Below are 26,555 nucleotides of genomic sequence, written 5' to 3'. Positions count from 1 at the left end.
ATGCTTTAAAATTCAAGGCCCATGGCTGATCAACACTCTTCTCTACAGCCCCTAGGATTTACCACACCCAAGTCTTAACTGAAACTGATATCCTTTATACCTTTCTAGGTATAAAGCAGGCTGGAAACTCCTGGGTTGATGGGTGCAATTTTGGTGCAAAATTCTGTATTCTTAAAAAAGAATCAATAAGCTAGAAGCCAGTCAATGGGAATGAAAGAACATACGTTCCAAGTGTAGAATCTCCATTTTTTAAGCCAAAAGAAAGCGATTTCTTGTATTATTGCTTCTTTATTAAGTAGCATGGCTGAATTCCAATTTAATGCTCTTCCCTATACCATTTCTCTCATCTAGGATGGTTTTGTTAAGTTTAGAAATAGCAGAAGTAAAATTAATGAATATCAACCTTAAAAAAAATTAAGAGTTTTGCTTATGATTTCCAAAGGCATATAGAAGAATTGACCCAAGTCAAGCTAGTCCTGCAATATAAGCTCAAGTAAGTAAGCTTTGTTTGTATGACTGGTCTTGTCAGCCCAGGGAATTTTCAAGGCTGATCTCCATTTGCTTTTGACTTTAACAGTTTGTTACAATTAGCAAAGACAATAATTTCTTTCTGAGGTATGAGGAATGGGAAAACTTCTTGCCTTTAATAGTTTGTTACAATTATTAGCAAAGACAATCATTTCTTTCTGAGGTATGAGGAATGGGAAAAGTTGCCATGGTCTCATTTCTCATCCATTGATCAGTATCCGTGGGACTATTCCAGGATCCTGCCTCTTTTGGTTAAATGCACAAGGAAAAACTAGAAGATTTCTGGTTAGGAAATTATGTTAACATTTTCAACGGTATTACTATATCCATACTTGAACGTTTCCCTCACTGTGAATTTATTTGATCTGTCTGACACACTGCCCTAAGAACAAGAAATTCTCAGAACTTTGAGAAGTTTCCTTTCCAAGGTAATCATTTATCCATTTGAAGGGGATGTCGCCAGTAGGAGTTTAAAAGGAAAGCAGAGGGTCCGCTCGGGAGCCAAGAATGGGTCAGAGTAACAGAGCAAGACTGAGCTAGGCCAGCTCAGACTCGCCTCCCCTAGTCCTGCAGGGTAAAGAGGTAGGGGGAGGAGAAGGCAGGCTTCTAGGTCCCCAAGGTAGCCGCACGGGTGGGCTAAGGGACCTCTGCGCCTCCTCCCCGCTCAGGACGCACCTCCGAGAATAACCTTGGGCCCTGCTCCTCCCCGCCGGCGGGGGGGAGAATGGGGGAAGGCGACCGTCCTGTCGGGCTATAAAGGGCCTTGGGCCGCGGCGGCTCGCCTCAGCGTCCTCCAGCCCCGCCCTAGAGGCCTTCCTCTCGGCTCCAGCTCCCGTTCCCGCTCAGGCGCCACTCGACCTCTCGGGCCTCGGCTACTCGGACTGCGGCAGAAGATGGCGGCTCCGGCGGAGAGCTATGAGGCGGCGCTGGCTGCTGCCTTGACAGACGTGCCCGAACTAGGCCGACTTCTGGAGATTGACCCGTACCTGAAGCCCTTCGCCCTGGACTTCCAGCGCAGGTAGCACCTCGTTCAGTCAGGGCTCTCCTCCCCATGCCCCCCATTCCTCAGAACTGGGCAGCCTGCCTACCCCGCGCGGCGCGGGCGGGGCCCGGCTTCCCCTCCGCTCCCGCCCGCGGGGCCCCGCCCCTCGGAGGCCCCGCCCCGATGTCCCGCCCTAGATCTTGGGGCTGCCCCCTTCCGAGGGTGGGCGTCGGGTTGATTCCTGTAATTGGGTTCAGTGGCTTCCGGAGTTCTAGGTTGACAATTCTGGCTTCTTGTCTACGGGCAGAAGCTCTGAGTAAACTTTTCTCATCCCTTCTTCCCTGTGAGTCAGTGATTTTGCGCCATTGAGTACGTGCTTTGGCTTCTAGTACTCATTGCCTCCGGTGTTGATGTGGAGGGAGGCAACTGCAGGTTTTCTGACCTTTCTATGCACCAGACTGGTTCTGTGAATTTGCGTGTGCATAACACCCGGAGTGTGTGATTGGGCTTTAAAATTTTTCTAGTTTATTTCACAGAAAATATTGTGATTTTTTAAATATATATATATATATATCCAATAGGATTCCTTCAGGCAGCTTCTGTTCTTGTTAATATTACCCCCTCTCAAAGACCAAGCCTATCTTAGTCACTACCCCCGCCTCCCTCTTCCCCCAGTCCCCATCCCGCCCTTGGGCCAACATTGGTGAGTAAAGATACAGCAACATTCTTCTGTTTGGCATTGCTGTCCTGAAGAGGGAGAAAAGCAAAGGAAGCCAAACTTCTAGAGGCAGATTTAGGATTATTTAGCTTTAGCTTGTCTCTTATGCTGTAGTAAATTGGTTTGCTACAGTTAAGTTGCTGGGGAAATAATTCTAGTAGTTAGCTCAACTTAAAAGGTATAGTTTTTAAGATTATAATAGTGGTTATACTAGTTATAGTACTTAACGTTTGTCAGATAAGCACATTGTTCTGCCCTCTTAGGGGAGCTGTTTGAGAATAAAAGCAATTATGGCGACAGAATATACATAATCAAATTTTCAAGTAACAGAAAACAACTAGCTGGTTTCTGGCAAGAAGCAGCATTGGACGTAATAACACACGGTTGAAAAAAAATCCTAAATTTATGATCTGGCTTTGTCACTTATTACGGAAATTCAATTCAGCAACTCTTTATTAAGGAATCTCTAAGGAACACAAAGTTGAATACACATCATTCCAGAGCTTGTTTATCCTAATGAATGAGCCCTCCTCAAAGCAGTCACCTTGAGCTGTTGCTCAGGTCATCAGATGATTGGTTGGGCACTTATATAAGCTGAATGAGGAACGGCCTTGTGAAATTGCTTTTACAGAAACTGCATAATCTTCATAGTTCAAAATTGGATTTGATTTAGAAATAGTCAAAAATTTTAGGTCAAAAGATAGTAGTCAGATTTTTTTGATGTGCTTATTAATGATGACACTATGTAAAATGACACTTAAGACATTTCTAAAAGAAGAGTTGTGGAAATGTTTTGTCTACGTTTCTGCTCATCCCCATTAAAAAAAAAAATCACAAGCAGACAAACATTTCTTGTTAAGTGTTTCGTGTGATTCATTTCAACTCTATTGGGACTGAGGCAATTATGATTCTCTTTCATGGTTTGTCAAAACTAATGAGACGGGCCAAGGCCAGAATGAAGAAGTGGGGGAAATCCAGTGTTCTTGGTGAGATGGCTGGTCTCGTGGGTGCTAGTGCCTCACTTTGACCTGGATTCTACTTCTGGCCTTGGTTCTGAGTAATTGCCATTTTCCAGCACACTTGTTCCATTTAGGCATATCAAATAGCAATTTGGCATTTGGCAGCAATAACTTTTACTGTTAACAGCTGAAAAATAAAACAATTTCTTCATAAAGTTTGGTTCTGGTTACTTATTCTTTTTTCTGTTTATTTTAATAACCCATCTGTGCAGTGTGTCTTTGGCCTAACACACATATGCAACCAGTCAAACATTTAGGTGCAAAATGTGCTTACTAAGAGGTGAAGAAAATTTAGAGTACAAACAATAGTTATATAAGAATGGTGATAGGGGAGGCAGTTTTTTCTCATTGATGGACTGTCTCATCCTTTCCAGATGAATGTACCTTCATCAGAAATTCTGTTATGTACATTTATTGTTATTGTTTACCTTTTCCGTAACTAAGAATGTTGAATGAAATGTGAGGATTAGTGAATTCGTCTGTGCCATGGCAATCACTCAAGGATCTAGGCTGATGAAGGTTTCATTTTGAAACATGCTTTTACAATGTCAGTAGCAAGGAACAGAGAACATGTTGAAATATCCACTATTTCTTACAGCTTTTGCCTGAGTCACTTCTGACGAAAATTGGCCAGTGTAAGTCAAATGTGACTTCTGAGCCATGTGCCTGGAATAGAGAATTGATGTTCGTGAATGGCCTGAAGAAAAACAGTTACAATAATGCTTGCCTGTACCTTCTTATATTAGATACATTATAGCATTTAATTTAATCGTAACAAAACCACAAAGTAGGAAGGCTGGGCATTTTTGTTTTTCTTATTTTACAGATGAAGAACCTGAGATTTGGTCAAGTGATTGACTTAAGTTCACATGGCTAATAAGCACTGCAGCTGGAGTTAATCTTCATTAAAATTGTTCTCAACAAGTTCACAAACAATGACTTCTTGGTAATTTAGCAAATACCTCTTTCCTTCTTTTTATCAATGGACATTTTAGACCACTTCTTGGATCCTTGAAGCTATGATGCTGTAGCTTTTGCTTTTCTTCCATTCTCTCTGACAGTTTCTTCTTAGCCTCTTATCGTTTAATATAGGAGATTCTCAGGATCCTCCATAGATCCTTTTATATGTACCTCTGTATACTTTTGCTAGCATTCTCATCCCATGGATTCCATCTATGTTCTGAGGCTGCCCACATCTATCTTCACCGCAAATCTTTCTCCTGGTCTCAGATGTACTTATAAATATCTTTATTTTGGTGTCCTATAAGTACAACAGTCAACATATATAAAACCGAATTTATGGTTTTTTTATACCAAACCTCTTGGTCTCTTTCTACCCTGTCTCAGTGTGTAGTATCTTTATCAACTGCTCAAGCCTAAAACTTAAGAATTATCCTAATTATTATTCTCCTTTCCTTTTATCTCCAAGCCTAGTCAATTATAGCTCCTGTTTTTCAAGTATGTGCCACTCTGTATCTCTACTGTTTTCATCTTAAGTTGCTAGCATCTTTACCTGATTTACAAAAAAACAGCCTCATAATCGTTCCCCCTTTTCCAATCTTCCCAACAATTTCTCATGGCTCTTAAGGTATAGTGCAGACTCCTCCTTTTCTGTTTATTATCTGATTCCTGTCTACATTTTTAGCCTCATCTTTGGACTCTCTTTCACTCTCCACCATCTCATCAGAGAGAGCCTAAAGGTAGAGAGGTAGGTGGGATGTCTGGGGGCCATTTTATAAAGGACACTAAAATATCACTAAAATAAATTGGAAACATGATACTTGTTTTACAGATGTATTTTTTCCTAAAAATTGAAGATTTTCATTTCTTACTTTGTGTAGGATTAGAAGAAGAGATCTAGAAAAAAAATCATTGAATGAAAGGGAGAGATCAAGAACTAGAAATATTTTCTGATTTTTATCAGAAGAGTAACTCTTTTAGCTTAGTAGAAATGAATAAATAAACCCTTTGTTTAATTTTAATTAATAGAAAATAATTTTCTCTATCCCATAAAGTAAATCTTTAACAAATGTTTAAATAATATCAGTTGGAAGTATGCTAGAATGTTATCCTGTCTTGGATATTATGTTTTGGTCTAGCCTTGGGTTCAGCTATGCTTTTATACATGCTATTTCTTCTACTTCTATCTTGTAAGTCCCTATACATGCTTCGGGACACAGCTTAGGCATTTATTATATGCCTTCCCTAACTTCTCCCCATTCTTAAACCTTTTTCCCATCTCTTGTCTACCAACCTGAACCTTATCCTAAGGGTGACCATCCACTGTACTATAGTTGTCTTTCTGCTCTTTTGTATCCCTTACTAGATTATATGCTTTCATATGTGGGCTCTTTATTATTTGCTCACTGTTGTATTCTCAGACTGTAGAACTATACCTGGCTTATAAGAAACAGTACAGTATTTGAATGTGCAAAAGGCTGAATGAATATCTTCTGACTCTTTCTTTCTCTTTCCATACCAGTGAGTCTTAGGTCAACTCAAGCTGAAAATGTTGGAAATGCTAGGATGGATGGACAGTAGTTTCTAGGAGGTTATGTGTGACAGTCTGGGGAAGGGGAATGCACATTAAGTAAAGAGCTAAAGATAACCAGAGAAAGTCAAGAAAATCATTATTAATTACATACTTTCACAGTCCACAGAGACTAGAGGTTTAATCACTAAAGGAATACTCAGTGTGAGAAAGCCTCAGGTCAAATTGAGTGCCCAGGAATGGAAGGAGAAGTTTTTGTGAGCTCAAGATGTTAAGTATTATAATTACATCACTGTAATTAAAATAGCTTTTACATTGTTATCTAATCAGAATTGGAAAATAGTTTGGATTTGATATTATCAGCAGCCACATTGAAAATCGATTCTCACAGCATGGAAGTTTTATATCATAGCTGAATGGTGCACTTTTTTTTTTTTTTTCCTCATTGCCTGGCCAAGTTGTGTTCTCTGAAGAAAGTCAATTGTCAGTGATTCTAGAAGGCAGGGTAGAATACAAAGATTACATGACGCATCTGGCCTGCTCTTTTGTGCCAGTAGATTCATTTGCCTTTTGCCACTGAGATTTCTACTAATTCCAGAATCACTCCTGAATTCTCTACAGTGATGGGCAAAAGGCTGTGACCTCTTCTCATTTTCAAAGTGCCTTAAATGACTTGATGAAGCATTTGGTTTCATTTAGGCTCTGGCACCTGCTGCATCACCTCCTGAGAAGTGACACTTTATGTGGTGACTTCTTAGGGAATTCAGTTAAGCTCTCACCAAGCTGGCCCTAGTTAGTCAGTGAGATGAAAATATAGTCCCAGTAATATGTGCTACAGTTTTAGACTAAGTATATCTAGTTTTAGAGTAAGTATATCATGCTGTTGTTATTTGAAAGCATGTATTAAACTTAGATTACACATTTATAAATATCAAAGCAAAACATAAAAGTGTTTTCATTAGAATTGCTGCTACCAGGTAGCTTTCTCTCTAAACTAAGCTTATTTTTTTATTGAAGAGTAGATTCTCTTCTTGTGGTGATATCTTCTCACCGGTAAAGACTCACCACTATTTTGAATAGAGGGTTCTTTTGTGTTTAATATCCAAAAGCAGCCCTATTCTGTTATATGTTTAGGGTGAACAGGAATCCTGTACATTGACAAAAGGTAAAGCTCTATGTTAAACCTATGTTATTATACAGTCTACATTCACTGATTTATTATTCAATTCTATTACAGTTTATTTGACATTGTTTAAGTTATGATGACCTATAAAACTTGACTGATTTTGATATTAAATGATCAGAATAATTAGATTCTAAATTTAGTTTCTTCACATGTAAAATGGAAAAAATATAAAAATATTGCTAAATGGTCATGTTGCAAAGTACAAGAACAAATCAAGGCTTGAATTTTAGCTCTGGTAAATGCTGAATAGCTTTGAGTTCAAGAGAAAATCCCTCTATGAACTTTACTTTCTTCTTCTGTAAAAAATGGATGGGACCCACTCTGTAGGGGTGTCATGAGGACTAGGGATATATGTAAAGATGCTCAGTAAAAAGTAATAGTCATTTAATTACGGTAATATTATTAACAAATTAACTTCATATCTTAAATATTTGCTAGAATATTATTTTCAGAAGATCTTATTGTCAACTTCTTTAATACTGTATCCTGAAATCAATCATCAGATAAATAACATGACCAGAAATTCCCCACAATTCTTCATTTTGCTGGTTAATGGCATCTTTAGGGGATTCCTCCTTTTCTCCAATAAAGCGATTATGTGAATGAGGTGAGGAGGTGGTAATTTTAATCATAATTTAATAGAGAAGGAAAGGAATATGTTTAAACTTTGATTCTTAATTTGGAGAGGAAATGATAAGGCATTTGCCAGTTTGCTGTAAGCTGAAGGCAAGATGAGTCTGGGATAATATGAGCATAAAGCTCCTTTTATTGAGAGAGGTAAATGCTAGCCTGCAGAAATTCAAAATCACTCTTCTCTTGATCTTCCTTTTCTGTCTTTTCTCTTCTTTCATCTGACTTCTGAGTGTTCATATTCTTTGGCATTAAACAGCTGTAGGGATTTTCTTCCTCTTGAATTCTAGGTGATTGGAGGAATGCTCAAATGGTCATATCAAGTTTATTAGTAGCAGGAATAACTGAAAATAATAAGAAATATACAGAATAGCAGCTTAAAAGTTTGAAAATGAAATAATTATCCAGTGAAGTCAGAATGTATAAGTGTTAATAAGGAAAAAAAAATTAAAGCCTATGTCTTCCCTTATCTTTTTTCCTCTTTTTTTTTCATTTGATGATTTCATTTATTTTCAGCATGTTTGACTTTTTATGAGACAGATAATACAAAGGAATGAAATATTTGTGTGTTTTAGTAGATCCATTAAACGATAAATTATAATGAGGCACAATCTTGGGGTATGTACTCTAGGTCTGTAATCTAAAATGTAATCAGAAAACAAGTCTACAAATATACTTTTTGTATAGATAACACTGAAGTTTGCAAATATTTCACAAGAATTAAATATTTCTTTGACCAATGAAATCATGTTATTCAATATTATCAATCTCATTTATTTTAATTTTCATAGATAATGAGCAACTAGCTACAGGTTATATTTAATTATGAATAACTGCATAATACAGATGCATCCTCTGTTAGACACATGATAAAATCAGTTATGCATTTAGGTCTGTGTAACAGAAAACCTAACACACCCTTTGTTAACAGAAAATCCCACAAACTGAGTTATTGAAATAGAGGTTTGTAATTTCACAAAGTGAAGGCGAGTTGTTTGGGCCTTAGCCTGGACCCATCCTTTATCTTTCAGCTTTACTATCCTGAGCATATGGTCTTTATTCTTATGCTTAGAAGATGACAGGGCACATCTAAGAGCACAGGCCTACTCACATGGCCATTTTAGCCAAGCATATGTTAATTTTCCTGTAAACTCCATCTAGTTTTTTAAATTTACAAATTATTCACCAGAACTGTCTCATGGTCATTCTCAGCTGAAAGTGAGCCTGGATAATCAATGTGTTTAGATGTACACATATCTTCCTGAGAATGTCCTTTCGCCTCATCACAGCTTCCCAGGGCTCTTTCCTTTGCTCCAAAGAGGAGACTACATCTAGTTAAAGATGAAAAGTCTCAGTGAGACCATGTTGTAGTTCCTCAACAGTTTCTATCTGTGTAGAAATTCTTTTGAGCAGAATCTAGACATTTTCACTCCTGAGGGAAGTCTACAGCCACATCTCTCAATATCATCAACCCCTGAGTCATGGCTTTCATGTTACTAAGGCCTAATCTATATTTTTCTGGATTGTCAGGGGGAAATTCAGAGACTTTTGGCTGCTCAACATGAGCTGATTTGGTCTCCTCAGTCACCTGGTCCTACAACTTGGGAGTACCCTCATGTTCTCTTTTTAATATCATAGGTATTTTACTCTTAAAAAAATATGGAATGTTTTGAGAGGAAATGAGTTCATAAATTACTAATAATTTTTCCATGTCTTTGGGCTCATTAAAAAACGATCTGATTTATCAAGTTACTTGGAGAATATACTGTTTGCGAGGCTAGAACGAATAGCTAAAGATGTTAATTAATTTATATCCAGTCTTTAAAACACAAATTGTCTTTTGTTATTTAATGACATAGAAGCTTATGGGGGCTTTAGCATTATACCTTTTTGTGCTTTTTGAAGCTTAAGATGTATAACTATTATTTTTCACAATATACCTACAATAGACTTTTTATATGAATATAGGATTTTATCATCATAGGCAATTTTAGTGTTTTGTCTTTCACAATATGACAAAAGAACAATTTGTGGAAGAATGTGATTTCTATTTGATGTCAGAATAGAAGATCAATGTCTGGGTTTACATTTATTTTCTTTCCTAAGAGGTTATTATACATGATCATTCTGTACTATCATTTGGAGATCATGAATAACTAAAGTATGAGTTATAATTGCTTTTTAATTGTTTAAAAACCTTTCTCAAGAGGTTTTATTGATTATTCCAGGATTCTGGAGGTTCTCAAACTAATTCATGTTTGATATTTTCAAGATTTTTTTTTCTGCCATCTTTAATCTTTCTGCATTAAAAATCTCATAATCTTGTTTGTGTCTTTTTTTTTCGACCACAAATGCAAGTCTTCCATCCTCTTGATGATTTCAATTGGCAGTGCTGTTTTGTTGTTTTAGGTTATACTTGCTAGTGATAGGACTTTAGTGAAACTAATAGGTCTCTTTTTGCTTACTTCCCTAAAGTACCTTTCATTGAAAACTATATGCTGTCCCTGCAGTGTTAGATCTATTCACAAATACAACACATAAGCAAGAAGTACTTAGAAACGAGTGTTATAAAAACAAGTTTGGTTGTAGCAAGGTCACAATACCTTTACAGTTAGAAGACATTAAAAAATATAGTGAATTTGGAAAACTGCAGATTGTGTTGGATTTTTAAAAGAAAAAATTATTTTGAAATACATATAGACTCATAGAAGGTTGCAAATATAGTACAGAGAAGGCTTTTGTACCCTTCACCAGTCTTGCCCCAGTTGTATCTTGCTTAATTACATACATATATTGCAGTATCAAAACCAAGAAATTGACATTGATACAATCTATACACCTCATTTAAATTTCATCAGTTTTTACATGCTCTTATTTGTGTGTATATAGTTCTGTGTACTTTTATCACCACTATGTATTAATATAATCACCACCAAATGAAGATAAAGAACTATTCCACCACTAAAAAAAACTCCCTTATTTCTTTATGTTCACACTATCCCCTTTTCCTCCACCCCTAACCTTTGGCAACCACTGACCTGTTTTCCATCTCTCTATTTTTTTTTAATTTTCATTTTTAGAATATTATAAATTAAATCATATGTAATCTTTGGAGATTGGATTTTTTTTTCCCACTCAGCCCAATGCCTTTGAGATCTGTCCAAGTTATATACATCAAATTTGTTCCTTTTTGGCATTGAATAATATTTCATTGTATGGATGTACTACTTTGTTTATCCATTCACCTGTTGAAGAACATTTGGATTGTTTCCAGTTTTTGGCTATTAAAAATACTGCAGTAAAACTTAGATATTAATATTTATGTACAAGCTTTATTTCTCTGAGAGAAATGCCTAAGAGCGTGATTGCTGAGTCATATGGCAAGTGCATGTTTAACTTTGTAAGAAATAGCCAAATATGTTTTCTGTAGTGTCTGAAGTGTTTGCATTCTGACAAGAAATGTATGGAAGGATCCAGTTTATCTGTATTCTTGCCAGTGTTTGTATTGTCACTTTTTAAAAAATATTAGCTGTTCTAATATTTGTACACTGACATATTATCATGGTCTTACTTTGCATTTTTCTAATAGCTAATTTTGTTGAAAATCTTTTACAATACTATATACCGCCTATATATTCTCTTTGGTGAAATGTCTGTTTATGTTTTTTGTCCATTTTTAAGTGGATTGATTTTCTTTTCTTTTAAACTTTGAGTTTTGAGACTTCTTTATTTTAGTACAAGCCCTTTGTCAGATATTTGTTCTGCAGATATTTTCTCACAGTCTATAGCTTGCCTTTTCATTTTCTAAACAAAGTCTTAAACAGAACAAAAATTTTTAATTTTGACTTTTTGTTCTTGTTTTTATTGTGTATGGATTGTGCTTTTGTTGTCGTGTATAAACGCTCTTTGATAACTCTAAGACCTAAAGATTTCCAGGAGCATTTTCTCCTAGAAGTCTGTTTTATGTTTTACATTTAAGTTTATAACCCATTTTGATTTGTTTTTGTATTAAGTTTGAAGTTTAGGTCAAGATTTATTTTATTGCTTATGGATATTTGATTCCTTTTTTTTTTCAGTTTTATTTAGAAATAATTGACATGCATCACTGTATAAGTTTAAGGAATACAGCATGATGGTTTGATTTATATGTGTTGTGAAAAGATTACCACAATAGGTTCAGCTAATATCTATCTTCTCATACAAATACAATAAAAATAAAAGAAGAAAATAAAAAAATAAAAAATAAATTTCTTTGTAATGAGAACTCAAGGTTTACTCTTTTAACGACTTTCTTGTATATCATAGAGCAGAGTTAAGTATATCATTATGTCATACATTACATCCCTAGTACTTATCTTATGACCATAAGCTTGATCATTTCTTTTTAAGATTATAAACTACTAGACATATTGAGAAGCTACCTGACTAAAAATAAATTAATCTTTAATCAGTTCACTGAAATGTATGAACAATGACATTTTTTATATATATTATAGGTTATTGAAAGCAGTGGGAACTAATTAACCTGTCATTTTTCTTATTTCTAAGATCTTATTTTAATTTTTGGTTATTATCATAAGGCAGCCCCAAAACTTTAGGAAGCAGGGGAAAAATAATTTGTGAAATATACGATAATTTATTCCCAAGTAGTTACCTCATGTTAGAGTTTTTGTTTTTAATTTTCATATTTCTTATTTGTCATAACATTTTTTATATTCCAAATATATATAGATGATAATTAATGTAGATTGAACTTGTAATTTTAATTTGACTTTTCAAGATTTTTTTTATTTCATGTCATACTTAGAACCCATTCATTTGTCAGTATCACATATTCTTTAGTTCTACATTATAAATTTGCTTTTAAAAACAACTTTCATAACTATATAAATGCCTAACCATTCTACTATGTATCTGAAATGAATATATATATATGTGTGTGTATATATATATATGTATGTATATATATAAACTTTCAAGCATTTTGCCTGTTTATTTGATTTAAATGACAAGTTAGTCTCCAAAAAATTTTTATGCTGTACTCTCATTTGTAGGAATGATTAAATCTTAGCTGAAGTAATGTTATTATTTTCTAAGATTCTAAGATTACTTTGTACATAAATGAAACTAACCTTTGGTTTATTTCAATCTTAATATTTATTTTGATGTTTGGTAGGATTCATGGTCTTATATTAGAAATCAGAGCATATCACCTTTCAAACAGAAATACTTAGATGTTGAGAGGTGAAAGTTACTACTACATTTATTAGGCAAAATTTGGAAAATTTGTGAATAAGATAGCTAAAAATGTACCCACCTTTAAACTGAAAAGTAGAGAGGAACTTTTGAGGTTTTGTTAATTCTACAATGATTACTCAATGTATTGAGTCTGAGACAATAACATCCAAAAAAGACTTCTGCCAACTTACCGATAATAAATTATCATCACAGTAATTATTATTATGATTTACATATATGTCATTTTACACACTTGTATTTGAGATCTGCATTTCTAAGAAGGTGCCAGATGATACTGATGTTGTTTCACAGATAATATTTTGACTAGCAAGGCATGGCATGGTTTCAACAGTTCAAAACTGAGTTTAGTGAGGGACCAAATTTTATTTTGTAAATAGTTACCGTATATGTTCTAATTTCTTAAAACTAATTCATATATACTAATATTAATTTTATTAATATTTACTAGAGATTAAGTTTTTTAAAAATGATCACGATTTTTCTACTTATTGTAGGTAAAAGGGGTTTTGTTTTAGTATGATCAAAGTTGCATTTTCTTATATCCGAATTGTGTTTCATGGTTACATATGGATTTTTAGGGTATGATACAGAAGGTGACCACATAGAGAAAATTTTCCCCCACACTGGTGAGCATTTGAGTCATAGTCTGTTTCATTAATTTGCTCATTTAACAAACCTATTTTCAACATCCTTTCTATCCTAAGTATTTTGATATATGGTAGCAGAACAAATATGAGAAAGATAGGCTTCCCACCTGATGGGAGCTCTAACTGGGGAGATGAACAAGTAAACACATATTTGTGTATAAAATTCAGAGTAAGACTGATAAAAGCATATCCTATTCTGTTAAGGGGAATATATACCACAAAGAAGTTTATTTGAATTGCTTTAAATTCTTAAAATTATTTCTTTTTGAAAGGAGGACAGAGTCTTGAAGAATGTAGACAAAGTCTATGAAACTCTTATTTGGAGAGTCAAAGAATATGATAGCTAAGACATTTATCTCCAATGAAACTATAATGAAGTCGTTATGTAACCTTTACACAGCTTTTGTTGCTCTTAAGTGAAAGTTTACTTGCAAAAATGGTTCAGTTGCAAAATGTGCTTGTGTAAGAATTGCCACATTGTGTTAAGAACTGAAGCCTGTTAGTTTATAAATCATATTTGATAAAATATCAGTAAGTTTCTTTATAACAGATGAGCTCATTTTGGAAGGGATTGTGGACTATTTTTAGAGGCAATGAGGCAATTCCTAAGTAACCTAAGGGCACCTATTCCTGAAAAAGTCAGGGGGACATTTTGATGTGTGTCACTTAGTACGCAGGTTCCCAGAAAAGCAAATAAATGCTGAATGCCTCCTCCTGACTTGACTCTAAGCGTCTCACCTAGGTCAGCACTATTCAATAGAAATATGAGCCATGTATAAAATTTAAAATTTTCTAGTAGCCACATGAAAAAAAAGTAAAAAGAAACAAACTTTTATAATACTTATTATTTAACTTAGTGTTTCCAAAATACAATGTGTCATTTAAAAAAATTACTGATGCAATATTTTACATTTATTTTTCATACTTAGTCTTTGAATTTGGCTGTGTATTTTTTCATTTATAGCATATCTCAATTGGAGCTAGCCATATTTCAAGTGCTCAGTAACCACATCTAGCTAGTACAGGTTTAGATTATGTATTTGGAAGAGGACATTTTATAGAAAGAGTTGGTATAACCCATAAATACATTGAAGGGGAAAATTAAAGAAGGAGAAAGGTTCATTTAGCTATGTGTTCCTGATAATAGAGGAAAAGAAACCCATAGATTTTCTGATTTATCTAACAAAGGGAGTCAGCAATTATTGACCAGTGACTGTTTTTATACCTGAAGATAAATAAATGGATGGTGTCTTAAATGTAAACATGGATAGAGGCCACATCCTTAATTAACTGGGGTTGACTAGGTAGCCACATTTTCCCTCAAGTTATTTGGTATGACTTTGTTCACATTGTTCTTTTCACTTAGATAATTCTTATTTATGTCATATTTTCTTATGCTAAATGAATTACATCTGTCCCATAAAGCAAAAACAACAACAAAAAAACACAAAACAAAACAAAAACATAAGTCAGCCAAAGTAACTCTGGTCCTTCTTTATGAAATGACTGAGATCAGGTGGCTATTCTGTACTCTAATAGACCTTTTAGTATGTGCCAACCTCACTTTGACTCAGCCCAAATAACAGCTGTTCCTAACTTCGTTGTCCCAAGAATCTTGCTACTGTGCAGTGACTCATTCATTATGACTTGCATTATTCCCGAATTGGTTTCTGCTTGTGAGAGAGAAGGGCTGGAAGGATTGCTCTCTGATCACTCTTCAAGTTACCCACAGTATTGGGGGCAGAGGGGGGTGTGCATGGACACGTATATCTTGTGTTTTATGTCCTTTTCTTCATGACTTGCTTTTCTTATTCTTCTAGCTGGTAGTTTCTTCAGTGTTTATACTTTTTATCTATTTTGTACTTACTTTGCATACTTAATAGTTACCCTTATAATATTAGTTAAAAATATTACTGTTTATAAAAGCATTTGCCCTCATGAACTGTCAGATTCTTCGTATAGAATGCTTTTTCCTCACTGTAGATGCCCAGTACTTACTGCATCCTTGGGATGCAGGATGTGTGTTTTGAATTTAAGAAGAAAAGAGTATATTTAGGTAACACATTGTCTTTTAGGTGTTTTTCATAGAGTTTAGAATAGAGGTTTGCACTCCAGGGGTAATGCAAGTAGATATTGACTGGAGGTCTAGTCCAGCTTGTACTATATTGTTAGAAATATAGAAATATTTCTTACCATAGTTGTTGGAGGGTCCCTAGAAACACTTGAAAGTAATTCTTGTATCATGTAGTGGTTTGTGGTGGGCAAAACCTCTCTTACATATAGCTTAACCTTACTTGTGTCTGATACTACTCGTGAAGAAGATTGTAATTTGTACATTGTGCTTTTATCAGGTTGCTGTTCCCAATGCAGTTAGTATAATTTTTCATTTCATAACAATCCTCAGGCAATTCTATTTCACAATGCTTTCTATTTCAGAACATTCTTCTATTTAAAAAAACTTTTTCTTTGCCTCAGGCCCAACATGTTTTTCTAGCCAGGCCAGTAGTAATTTCTATCTCTGCTGGGTTGAAATTTCTACTGTTAAAATTCTATGTGGATTTCCTAGAAATGTCTTTTTACTTTTATTTTATTTTTTTTAATTTATGGCATAGCAAATTCTGGGATGCCTATGCCTTTATTTATTGATATTACTTTGGTTCAAACCTGTGTTAGTTTTTTGGATTGTAAACCAGATTGTATTCTTAATGAATAAAAATTTAACTTTCCACCTAAACTTTTAGTCATCCACAAAATTTTCTTGAATAACAGTATTCACAGTAGAATAAGAAACTGTTTTACTGATTAAGACAAAACATTGAAGTTTATTTAATAGGTAACAAATTTCCTTTTTAAGGTGGTATCTTAAAAGTGAGTGAAACAAATTACCTGGAATACTATCCCAGATGATCATGAATTAGGCTTGATTTTAGTTTGAGATAAGACGGCATTCTAAATGGAGGCTTTTGGAGCTGCTCTTGGCTTGAATTTGGTAATAATAACAGACTTTAGAGGGACTTATGTTTTTAATGAGGGAAGTCTGATAAACAGGCAAACAAGAGAAAGCCTTGTTCTCTTATCATTAGCCACTTCTGACTTCTACCGACATAAATTTTGAAACATCTTTTATAATATCAAAGTTTTCAAGAGATTCCAAGGAATATGTATAAAGAGACCAAGGGCTAAACTAAAATTAGAACTCTGGCTATGCTATAAATATGTATTAGACATTTATATATGTTGTATATATTGTGTATGTGTCTGTGTGTATAAGTGGCTTTTATATCATGTCTTCTCCAAGTTGGAATAAATGTTTTCCCATTCATTGTACTATATCTGTGTACAAACATAGGAGAAAATGGGGATTTTCCTTTCTTTGGGGAAAGCCATCATAGTGTTAAAAAAGGAGAAAGGAAAAGTACTTTTTTGGGTTAGAGTTTGCATTTTAAATTTCATTGCTGTTCCTCTCAACTTCCATCTGTGTTGACATTTGGGAATTTTGCTGTTGCTCTTTCTCAAATGGAGTGGAAAAGCTTAAAACAGAATTTACACTTTTAAATACAACTGAAGCTCTATTGCATCATGCTTCACTCCGGGTCTGACTACTTTTACTTTGGCTTAAAAAAAAATTTGTTGAACGAAATATTTCTCAAGCTTATAACACTACTGACTATTATACATTATTTGCAACCATTTCTTTGCACTAATGGAAATTCAGACTGAAAAATACAATGATAAGTATTAAAATTTTAGGCACTTTATATTTTATAGCATTGAAGAGATGTTTTTATATAGATATTAGTTAATTGCTTATTAATGACATTTTAGTTTTATTTTATTTTACTTTACTTTTAAATTAAAGTTTCGTTATAACCTAGGAAATAGTGAAAATATGGATATGCCAGTGAGTAGCTAGATCAGGTGTTATATTACTTGTGTTGATTCTATACTCAATTTTATTATTATTATTTTTTAACTTTCTAAATCTCAAGCACTTTGCATATTCTCTCTCTCTGTCTCCCTCTGTGTCTGTGTATGTCTGTATGTATGATATCTTGGCTGAATAATTAGTGGCCTGGACTTCTGTCCAGTGAATAATAGGATTAACTGTCTGATTCCAGCTTTGTTCAATTTGAGCTGTAACAGAACACCATAGAGTAGATGGCTTAAGCAATAGACATTTATTTCTCTCAGTTCTGGAGGCTGGGAAGTCCAAGATCAAGGCCCTGACAGATTCAGTGTATGCAGAGAACACTATTCCTTGTTTGCAGATGTCTGTCTTCTCCTTATGGTATTACCTGGGGAGAATGGGGTGGGGGGAGAGGGTGGAGAGAGAGAGGGAGGGAAGGAGAGAAGCAAGCTCTCTCCAGTCTCTTCTCCTAAGGTCACTAATCCCATTCATGAGGGCTTCACTCTCATTAACTTAATTACCTCCCCAGAGGCCCACCTCCTAATACCATCATATTGGATTTAGGATTTCGACATAGGAATTTTAGGGGCACACAAACATTCAGTCAATAACAATTCTCTAAGACTTTCTAGTTTTTAGTGTTTGTGATGGATTCTTTTAATAAAATTTTCAATAAAATTAGTTTTTAGATTTTAAATTGTGTTCATGCATGTGCACGGATACACTCATGTTTTTCAACATTCAGGCAATATAGTAGAAGCTCATTGTAATTTTCTAATACAGCCATTAGACTAGTGATCATTTAATAGAGTAATCACTTTTAATAATGAGGGCTACATGATTGAAATTAGGTAGTAGTAGATTTTTGGGTTCATTAAATTTAAGTACTGTGAAAGGTAAAGAAAGAAATAGTACAAGTCTCCCAAAATTTGTTACCTTCAAATTGGAAAGACTGGGACCATTAAATGTTTCAGGGTTCCTGGGAAGCAAGTCAGAGGCCTGTTTATAGGCAGATATAATTCATTCAGTGGGTAGTGTGGAAAAGTAGTTAAGCTATTTATTTCGTTAAGTTGAAATAATTATAATTAAATTCTTTTTGGAGAACAATAACTTTGTATGTGAAGTTTTGTAAGATCTGAGAAGGAAAAGATATTTTAAGAGCATTTATTGCATTTTAGATTTTCTTCAAAGAAGTAATAAATACAGTGCTAACTCTGGACTGAGCAGATACAATGGTTGTCATACCAACAATTAAGCATTCATTTTAATAATGTTTTTGACAAGACTCTAAGCCATTTCTTTTCACTTTCCTCCCTGACTAGTCATCAGAAGTCTGCAGACACACTTAACTTACAAAGAAGGAAAGGATGCAAATAATTTGTATTGGATTTCTTTGTATTGTATTGTGATGTTTCTGTCTAGTATGATGTAGAATTGGTGTATGTTAGTGAGTGTATTAGGTAAGGAAGTATTTGTTTCTTGAGTGAATGCATTCATGAAGACTGGAGACCCTGCAACATAATTTCTGTATAATCTTAATAACAGCTAACTGGTTAACCAGTTAAGCTAAATGTTTAATTCCAGAGGCAAATGTATATTCATTAGATATTAGCTATATTTTTTGTATTAACTGATCCTTTTATTCTTTTTCCTTTTGTATTGTTTCCTCTCTCCTGGTTCCATTTCTGGCTATGCTCTTTAATTGATTTTTTTGACTGGTCAGTTAATTAGATGTAAAGTGATAATAGCTGATAATAACTAGTGTTTATTCTTATGTATTATACATTTAAATGTTGGTGTTTGCAGGCTAATCCAAGATCAGTCATTTGAGAATTAATGACTTTCAGCTGTGAATGGTGTCCACCCATACATAATGCTGTTAAGAAAAGCCAGAACAAAACATACAAAACCAAAAACACATAATCACAAACTATGTGGTCACATGTTGGAGACCACCTCACTTTTAATTACTCTTTTCCTAGTAAATACACTAGGCAGAAGAGAACTGTAATTGAGGGAAATGGTTGCAGTAACTAGCTAAAGATCGCATGATAAGGCACAGAATTCAAAACAGGGAGGAGTGTAAGATAGTTACTGAGATTTTTCTTTAATAGTGCAAATAGTCAAGAATAGTGCTTCTGGATCACCTGTGGGTCTTGCTAAAATGCAGATGCAGTAGGTCTGTGGCAGAAACTGTGAATTTGTGTTTTGAACAAGTTCTCAGGTGATGCTGCTGGACCACAATTCGAGTAGCAAAGTCAAAAAAATGCATGAAGTTGTTGATTATATTGACTGTCTACTTTTTTACCCCCAATTTTTTACTTTCTTTTTTTTCTTTTTTCTTTTTGTTTTGGTCTTAGTTTCCAAAACTTACTTATCTATGTTTTCAATGAAATCATCGTCTTTTAATTTATTATAAGAATCCAAATTTCTTGTTTTTTCTGTAGTATTATAATGCATAATATGCATCAATGCCAAATTCTTGCAAATCTTTTAGCTAAGGTTAATTTTGTGCCTTTAACCTTATTTTACAGTAAAGGAGCCTGTACTGTTGCTACTTTGAGTGACTCATCTAAGATGGTAGAATTTCACTAGGCTTAACTCAGTCTAGTAATCTTCATGTTGTGCTAGAATATCCCATGTAAAAACAAAGATACTCTAGTGATCATGTGATCATTTCAGTAGAAGTTTCACCGCTTGGTTCAAAGCACATTTCTTATGCCTTTCAGAGGTTTTTTGCCTGTGGAACATAACATGTCAGGATTTCCCCAAGACTGATCCATGATTTACATTTTAAATTAGAAAGTCATTCGTTTTGCCACCTAGCTTTTCTTAAAATCATCCAGCATTAAACTTATATGTCCACAAATACAGTGAAGGAAATTATTTTCTTGTAATCTGCTATGGAAAATTAATATGAGAAAATATATGTTAGCAAACTGCTCTGTAGCAGTGGTCATTACAAAGTGAGTTATGTACATTGTACAAAGAGGAGGAAGTGCACATGGGTTTTGGGGTGAGATTAGGTTTGAATTTTGGCTGTGCCTTAGGACTTTATTTCTTTGGGCCAGAGTTCCTTTATATGGGAAAATGAGTCAAAACAAAAAACAAAAAACATGTGCCAGAGTTGTTCCAAGGATTAACTTTAGCAGGAAGATGTATTTAAGACAGCTGTCCTCAACCTTTTTGGCATCAAGGGCTGGTGCTCCTATAAGAATCTAATGCCTGATGAGCTGAGGTGGAGCTGAGGTGGTGATGCTAGCACTGGGGAGCGGCTTTAAATACAGATAAAACTTCATTGGCTTACCCACCGCTCATCTCCTGCTGTGTGTCCCTGTTCCTAACAGGCCACAGATTGGTACCAGTCCGCAAGCTGTGAGTTGGGGAGCCCCGATTTTAGGCATTCAGCATGTTGCCTGGCAGATATTAAACACTGAAATAAGTATCTATTGTTAATATTATTTAACATCACCTTTTCCTGGAGTTAAGACAAAATTCAGATGTTAGACAAAAATGGAAAAATGTAGGTTAAATAAAAGCACTGCAATACATAATAGTTAATTTTTATGTAATTGTTTATTACGGACTACAGAAATGAACTACAGAAACTTAAGCCAAAATCATGCCTACTTACCACCATTCTCCCTTTCATTCTCCATTTATATAATGCTTGGATATATGTTTTTGATTAAAAACAAAAATAAGAAAATTAGCAGAAATATTTTCTAAGGGAGTAGAATATATAAGTCAATCCTCAAAGGATGACAAACCAAGGTAAAATTGGCTTAACTTGTTTGGGAAACCTCATGGAAAAGACTCAAGTCAAGAATGAAAACACTCCCAATAAAATCAAGTCAGCAGTAGAATAAGTTCCCACATTATTGTGTTGCCTGAGTTTATGGAGACTAACAACTTTATTTTTCTATTAAGGGAAGTTAGAGTCTTAGATCCAAACTCTCCTGAGTGAGGTGTTAACTCAGTATTTACTAGGCAGTATGTTAGGTTCTAGGTTTGCCTCTGTCTTCAGTTTTGGGCAATTATTGCCTAGTTGAAGGTAATAATAATATAGTGACAAATGCTAGTACAGTAGTCCCCTCTTACCTGCGGTTTCACTTTCCATGGTTTCAGTTACCTGTGGTCAGTTTAGGTCTGAAAATATTAAATGGGAAATTCCAGAAATAAATCATAAGTTTTAAATTGCATGCACTTCTGAGTATTGTGATGAAATCTCACATAGTCCCACTCCATCCTGCCTGGGACGTTAATCACTCCTTTTGTCCACTGTCTTCAGGCTATATACAGTCTCTGCCTGTTAGTCATTTATTAACATCTAGTCATGGTATCACAGTGCTGGTGTTCAAGTAGCCTTTATTTTACTTAATAATGGCCCCAAAGTAGTGATTCACACTTGGAGATGATCATCTCTGCCTTTTATGTAAATGGTGCTATGTAACTAACTACTCAGTAGAAATCTACTATTATCATTGATTTCTCTCTTTTTCACTCTTCTAGCCTCCTCCCCCCTCATTATTCCAAAATTTATGTCCTATTAAATGTCACTGTTTTACCTCTCTAGTGCTAACATTCTAGCCCAACTCACTGTTATGTCTGATGCAGCTTGGAACTGGTCTTCCTGCTTCTACTTACCACCATTCCCCTTTTCATTCTCCAAATATCTACAAGTATGATTTTTCTAAAAAAGTAAGTCTGTTTAAAACTGTGTAATGTCTTTATGTTTTGATTACAGTTTCCTTGGCTGAATGGTATGTACCGATTACATTTTCAGAGAGTTAGGAGACAATTGTGTCACACAGGGTACGTATGGTAGCTTAGATTGGGTATCTAACTTGACCACTGCAGATTTTGGACTTCTCGGTCTCCATAATAATGTAAGCCAATTCTTTATAATAAATACCTGTATATCTCCTATTGGTTCTGTATCTCTGGGGAATTTAGACTAATACAGATTTTAATCATTTGAATATCTAGAGAACGTCATCTTGGGCCAGTACACTAAAGCCATCATACTTTTTGAATTTCATGAGCAGGGAGTAACAAGCAATCTAGATGCTTTAGTGGGACTCTTACATGCCAGATAGTAGATGGTAAACTGTATGCTATATTCTGGTAATCTTGTAAAGTTTAACTCAATATAGTGTTTGAATATTTCCTTTTTCCAAATGGCTGGTGGTTAATTAACGAAGAAAAACAAAAAGTTCCATATTCATTTGAAACAAGGATACTCATTTTGAACAATTTACACAGTATCAAACCTCTGAAATATAAATTTATCTACAGTTTTTGACATAGGCTTTGTCTTTGAATAGTGATTATTTTTATTGTTTGTCAATTAGAAAATACATTTATGGAAGTTAGTGTATTTTACACATACACACATATGTAAAAATTAATGTGGTATTTTAAATACAACTTTATAGTTTAATGATTTATACATAAAAATGAGAATAAAAGTTAGTTTGGAAAGTTTAGAAGTAAATCAGAGTTTCTGTCCTCAGTTTTTATAATCGATTATGCCTGATGCTCCTCAACAAATAAAATCTTGTTTATATTTAGTAATATAACAGATTACTGCAGAAAATAAATACTTTTATAGGTAACAGAGGCAAATTTGTCCATCTTTCACCCTTTGTTCAAGTAAATTAACATAATTTATTTTAGTGATTAAGTGGTGTTTACTATGGTCCAGTTATAGTGATAGACACTTGGAGTATAAGAGTGAACAAAACAGATTAAAATGTGTACATTTGAGGAGCTTACTTTCTAGTAGCAGGAGACCGGCAATACACAATAAATATAATAAATATTGGATAGTAAATGCTGTGACAAAAAGAAAACAGAAGAGTATAAGGGACACAGTTGTGAAGGAGTGATTATAAAAGGTATTTTTTTCAGAATAGGAACTATCGAGAATCTGTGCAAACACCTGAAGGAGTTAGTTTTGTAGATACCTGTGGAAGAGTGTTCCAAACAGAGGAAATAGCCAGTGCGAAATCCCTTAGGCAGGGGTTTGTTTGGAGTATTCAAGAAACTGGAAGTAAAACAGTATGGGCATAGTGAGTTAGGACAGAACAGTAAGAAATGGCATAAGAAAGATAAATGAGTAAGGCTCAGATTATACAAGTACTGTGTAGATTGCTACTGATTGGCTTTTACTGTAAGGTGGGAGCCACTGGAGATTTTTGAGCAGAGAAATGACATGATTTTATTTATGATTAAAATGATTATTGTATTTGAGTTTTCCAGAAAAACAGATCAGTTACACACACACACACAAACACTCAGAGATTTATCATGAGGAATTTGTTTATACGATTATGTAGGCTGAGAAGACCCATGACCTGCTCTCTGCAAGCTGGAAACCCAGGAAAGCTGGTGGTTTAGTTCTAGTCCAAGTCTAAAGGTTTAAGATCCAGGAGAACTGATGGTATGTTATGATTCAACTCTGAAGGCCTGAGAACCAGGAGTGCAGATGTTATAATGGCAGTCTAAGGGCAGGAGAATACCAGTGTCTCAACTTAGCAGTCAGGCAAAGAGAGTGAATTCTTCCTTCTTCCACCTTTTCCTTCTATTCAGGAGCTGAAAGAATTTGTTGATGTCTACAAATAATGGGGAAGGCAGTCTGCTTTACTCAGTCTACCAGTTTAAATGCTATTCTCATTCGGACACATCCTCAGATACCCAGAACTAACATGTAGCTATATATCTGGTTACTCCATAGTTCAGTCAAATTGACATGTAAAATTAACCATTGCAATTACTCTAAGTGACCATATTGAAAATAGACTATAGGAGGCAAGGATGTAAGCAGGAAGGCCAGTTATGGCTATTGCATAATCCAGGTGAGAGACGATGATGATTTGACCAGTATCTTAGCAGTGGAGGTGATAAAAAAGTGATGAGATTTTGTACCTATTATGAAAATTGAGCCAAAATACCTCTTGATGGACTGGATATAAGCTAAAGAGAGGAATCAAGGATGTCTCCAAGGTTTTTGGCATAAACAATAGGGGAGAGTTTAAGAGACCTACGCTGAGGTTGTCAGTTACAGGAACAGTACTAGAACTTGGGTTTTGATATTTTTAGCTTGCAGGTTTAGATGCTTAAATCTCATAGATGGTAGGAAAAATAACTACCTTTATTTGTAATTTTTTAATATAGTTTTATCTGAGATTTTAATTATTTTTGAATGGAAATGGGCTTGCTGTGTATGTTTGCCTGATATAAAATGTGCTATACTATAGTCTAATGTCCTATTTGTGAATGATAATTATCTTGATTAATAGCAGTCTTTCTATTTCATTTTACCCACTGACCTGGATCGATGCAATTCTCGTAGTGTTTATGTGTATTCATTGATTTAACAACTGTATTTTAATACTTACTGTATGTCAGGCATTGTGTTAGGTGCTGGGCTACAGCAATAAACAGAACAGTTGTCTTCATGATGCTGTAATCAATATGGCAAAAGATATTTTGTATGTTTGTTATTGTTTCATTTTTGTTTTTCCCATTAGTTCCTGTGGCATAATTGGAACGATAAATTTGTCTTTATTTGGGGATAAATGTAAGTTTTTAGAAATACCATATCTATCAAGTACCTACAGTAAATAGATGTTAATCAAAATAGTATGATCTAAGATGATTTATTTATAGAGATATAGTAGTAGGGAAACCTCAGCTGCAGCACCTATAGCCTGAAGGAATAATAGAAGGAACAGTTGGTATAATTTGGAAGGAGACTGATGTAGAGTCATCCATTTTGTGAAGATCAGTGGTCTTAGGTCAGGGGACATAGTTGGCTCAATTACAGGGAGGAATCCTGGAGAGTATCTTGATCTACTTCCCGTCCTCTCTCTGATTCTTTCTGGATCTCTCCAGTGGCCAAACTCTACTGCAGATCAGAGGTCTGTTGATACAGTCCACACAAGTCATATTTCTGGAGTAGAGAATAGTGTGCAGAATGATGGAGAATTGGCCTGGAGGAGCAAATGAAAGATATCTGGCACAATCTTCCCCTTTTGCCTCTTGGCCTTATTCTTTTCAAGGTAAAAAGTTTGTGGTACCAGTGCAGGCAATGCACAAGGTCTCATTAGCTACTCTATCATCAGGTGAAGTCAAACTAGTCATACCCTCACTGAAATATAAAACATTGGCTACCACTAATATTCTTTATATAAGATAGCACAAATTAAAAAAAGAGAAAATAAATTAAGTAATATAAAACATAGTCTCTATAGGCTCCATTATAATCATACTGCCTCCTTCTACTACTCCCCACCTTCTACTTTGGCTGAATGCGGGTATTTGCAAGGTGAACTTTTATGGAGAAAGTTTATGAGGTTTATTCCTGCAGAATCTGAGTCTTTGGTGGCTTTGCTTTTATTAGGTTGTGCCTTATTGGTGGGCTGAGTGGGTTCCCAGTATATTCCTTCATTCTAAACATAGTCCTTTTGGCTTCTGTAGTGAAACTATTTCTCAGTTTCCTCTTCCTCTTCTGATGGTTCAATGGCATGAGGAGGCCAGAGAGTAATGTTAGCTTTCAGTTAATAGAAAATATGACCATTATCTCTTGGTAGAGGAATCCTCTCCTTGGGAATTCATACCTCCAAACCCACCAAGCTTAAAATTGGTGTGGAGCAAAGTTCTTCCAGTATATTATCAGATATGATAGTGAGAGGGATTGCACCCACATCCTCCACATAATTTCTGGACCCATATTCTTCCTGTGGGGAGATAACACCATATATTTTTTGCTAGTTTAAAGAATATACTGTGTCCTGTAGGACAATACCTCAACCTCTTAGACTGTTGCCTACCAAATGTCGTTAAAACTGAGCCTTCAGCAGGCTGTTCTACCATTTTATAAAGCTAGTTATTTCTGGGTGCTGGAGCATTTCAGATTACTAGTGAATTACCTAAGTGTAAGCTCCATTATCTATGTAATATGCCATCTGGTCAGAGGCACTACTGTGTCATCCAGCATGGCAATTGATAGAGTATAAGTTAAGTCCATGAATAGTGATGCTGTGGAAACATCTAAGAAAAATCTATATCTAGAATGTATGTTTACCCTTGTGAGGACAAAATGCCATACCTCTTCAATGCAAAGGGTCCAGTGTAAATAACCTGCTACCAGATAGTTGGTCAGCCCAGAGAATGGTACCATT

The 26,555-nt window shown here is 34.9% G+C and overlaps 1 protein-coding gene across 1 annotated transcript in view; it reads left to right on the top strand.

Annotated features, from left to right (window-relative positions):
- Nucleotides 1-1,215: 1,215 nt before the first annotated feature.
- GBE1 (1,4-alpha-glucan branching enzyme 1) overlaps nt 1,216-26,555 on the top strand; it is a gene marked incomplete at its 5' end in the record, with an annotated part of 239,060 nt that continues 213,720 nt past the window's right edge. The window contains 2 exon segments of the mRNA XM_006926236.3: nt 1,216-1,381; nt 1,384-1,546. Of these exon segments, the coding sequence (XP_006926298.2) occupies nt 1,216-1,381; nt 1,384-1,546 (329 nt within the window).

The sequence above is a fragment of the Pteropus alecto genome, unplaced genomic scaffold (assembly GCF_000325575.1).
Source record: "Pteropus alecto unplaced genomic scaffold, ASM32557v1 scaffold239, whole genome shotgun sequence".
Lineage (NCBI taxonomy): Eukaryota > Metazoa > Chordata > Mammalia > Chiroptera > Pteropodidae > Pteropus > Pteropus alecto.
The sequence above is the reverse complement of the archived record's forward strand: the minus strand, read 5'-3'. Positions and strand labels throughout refer to the sequence as shown.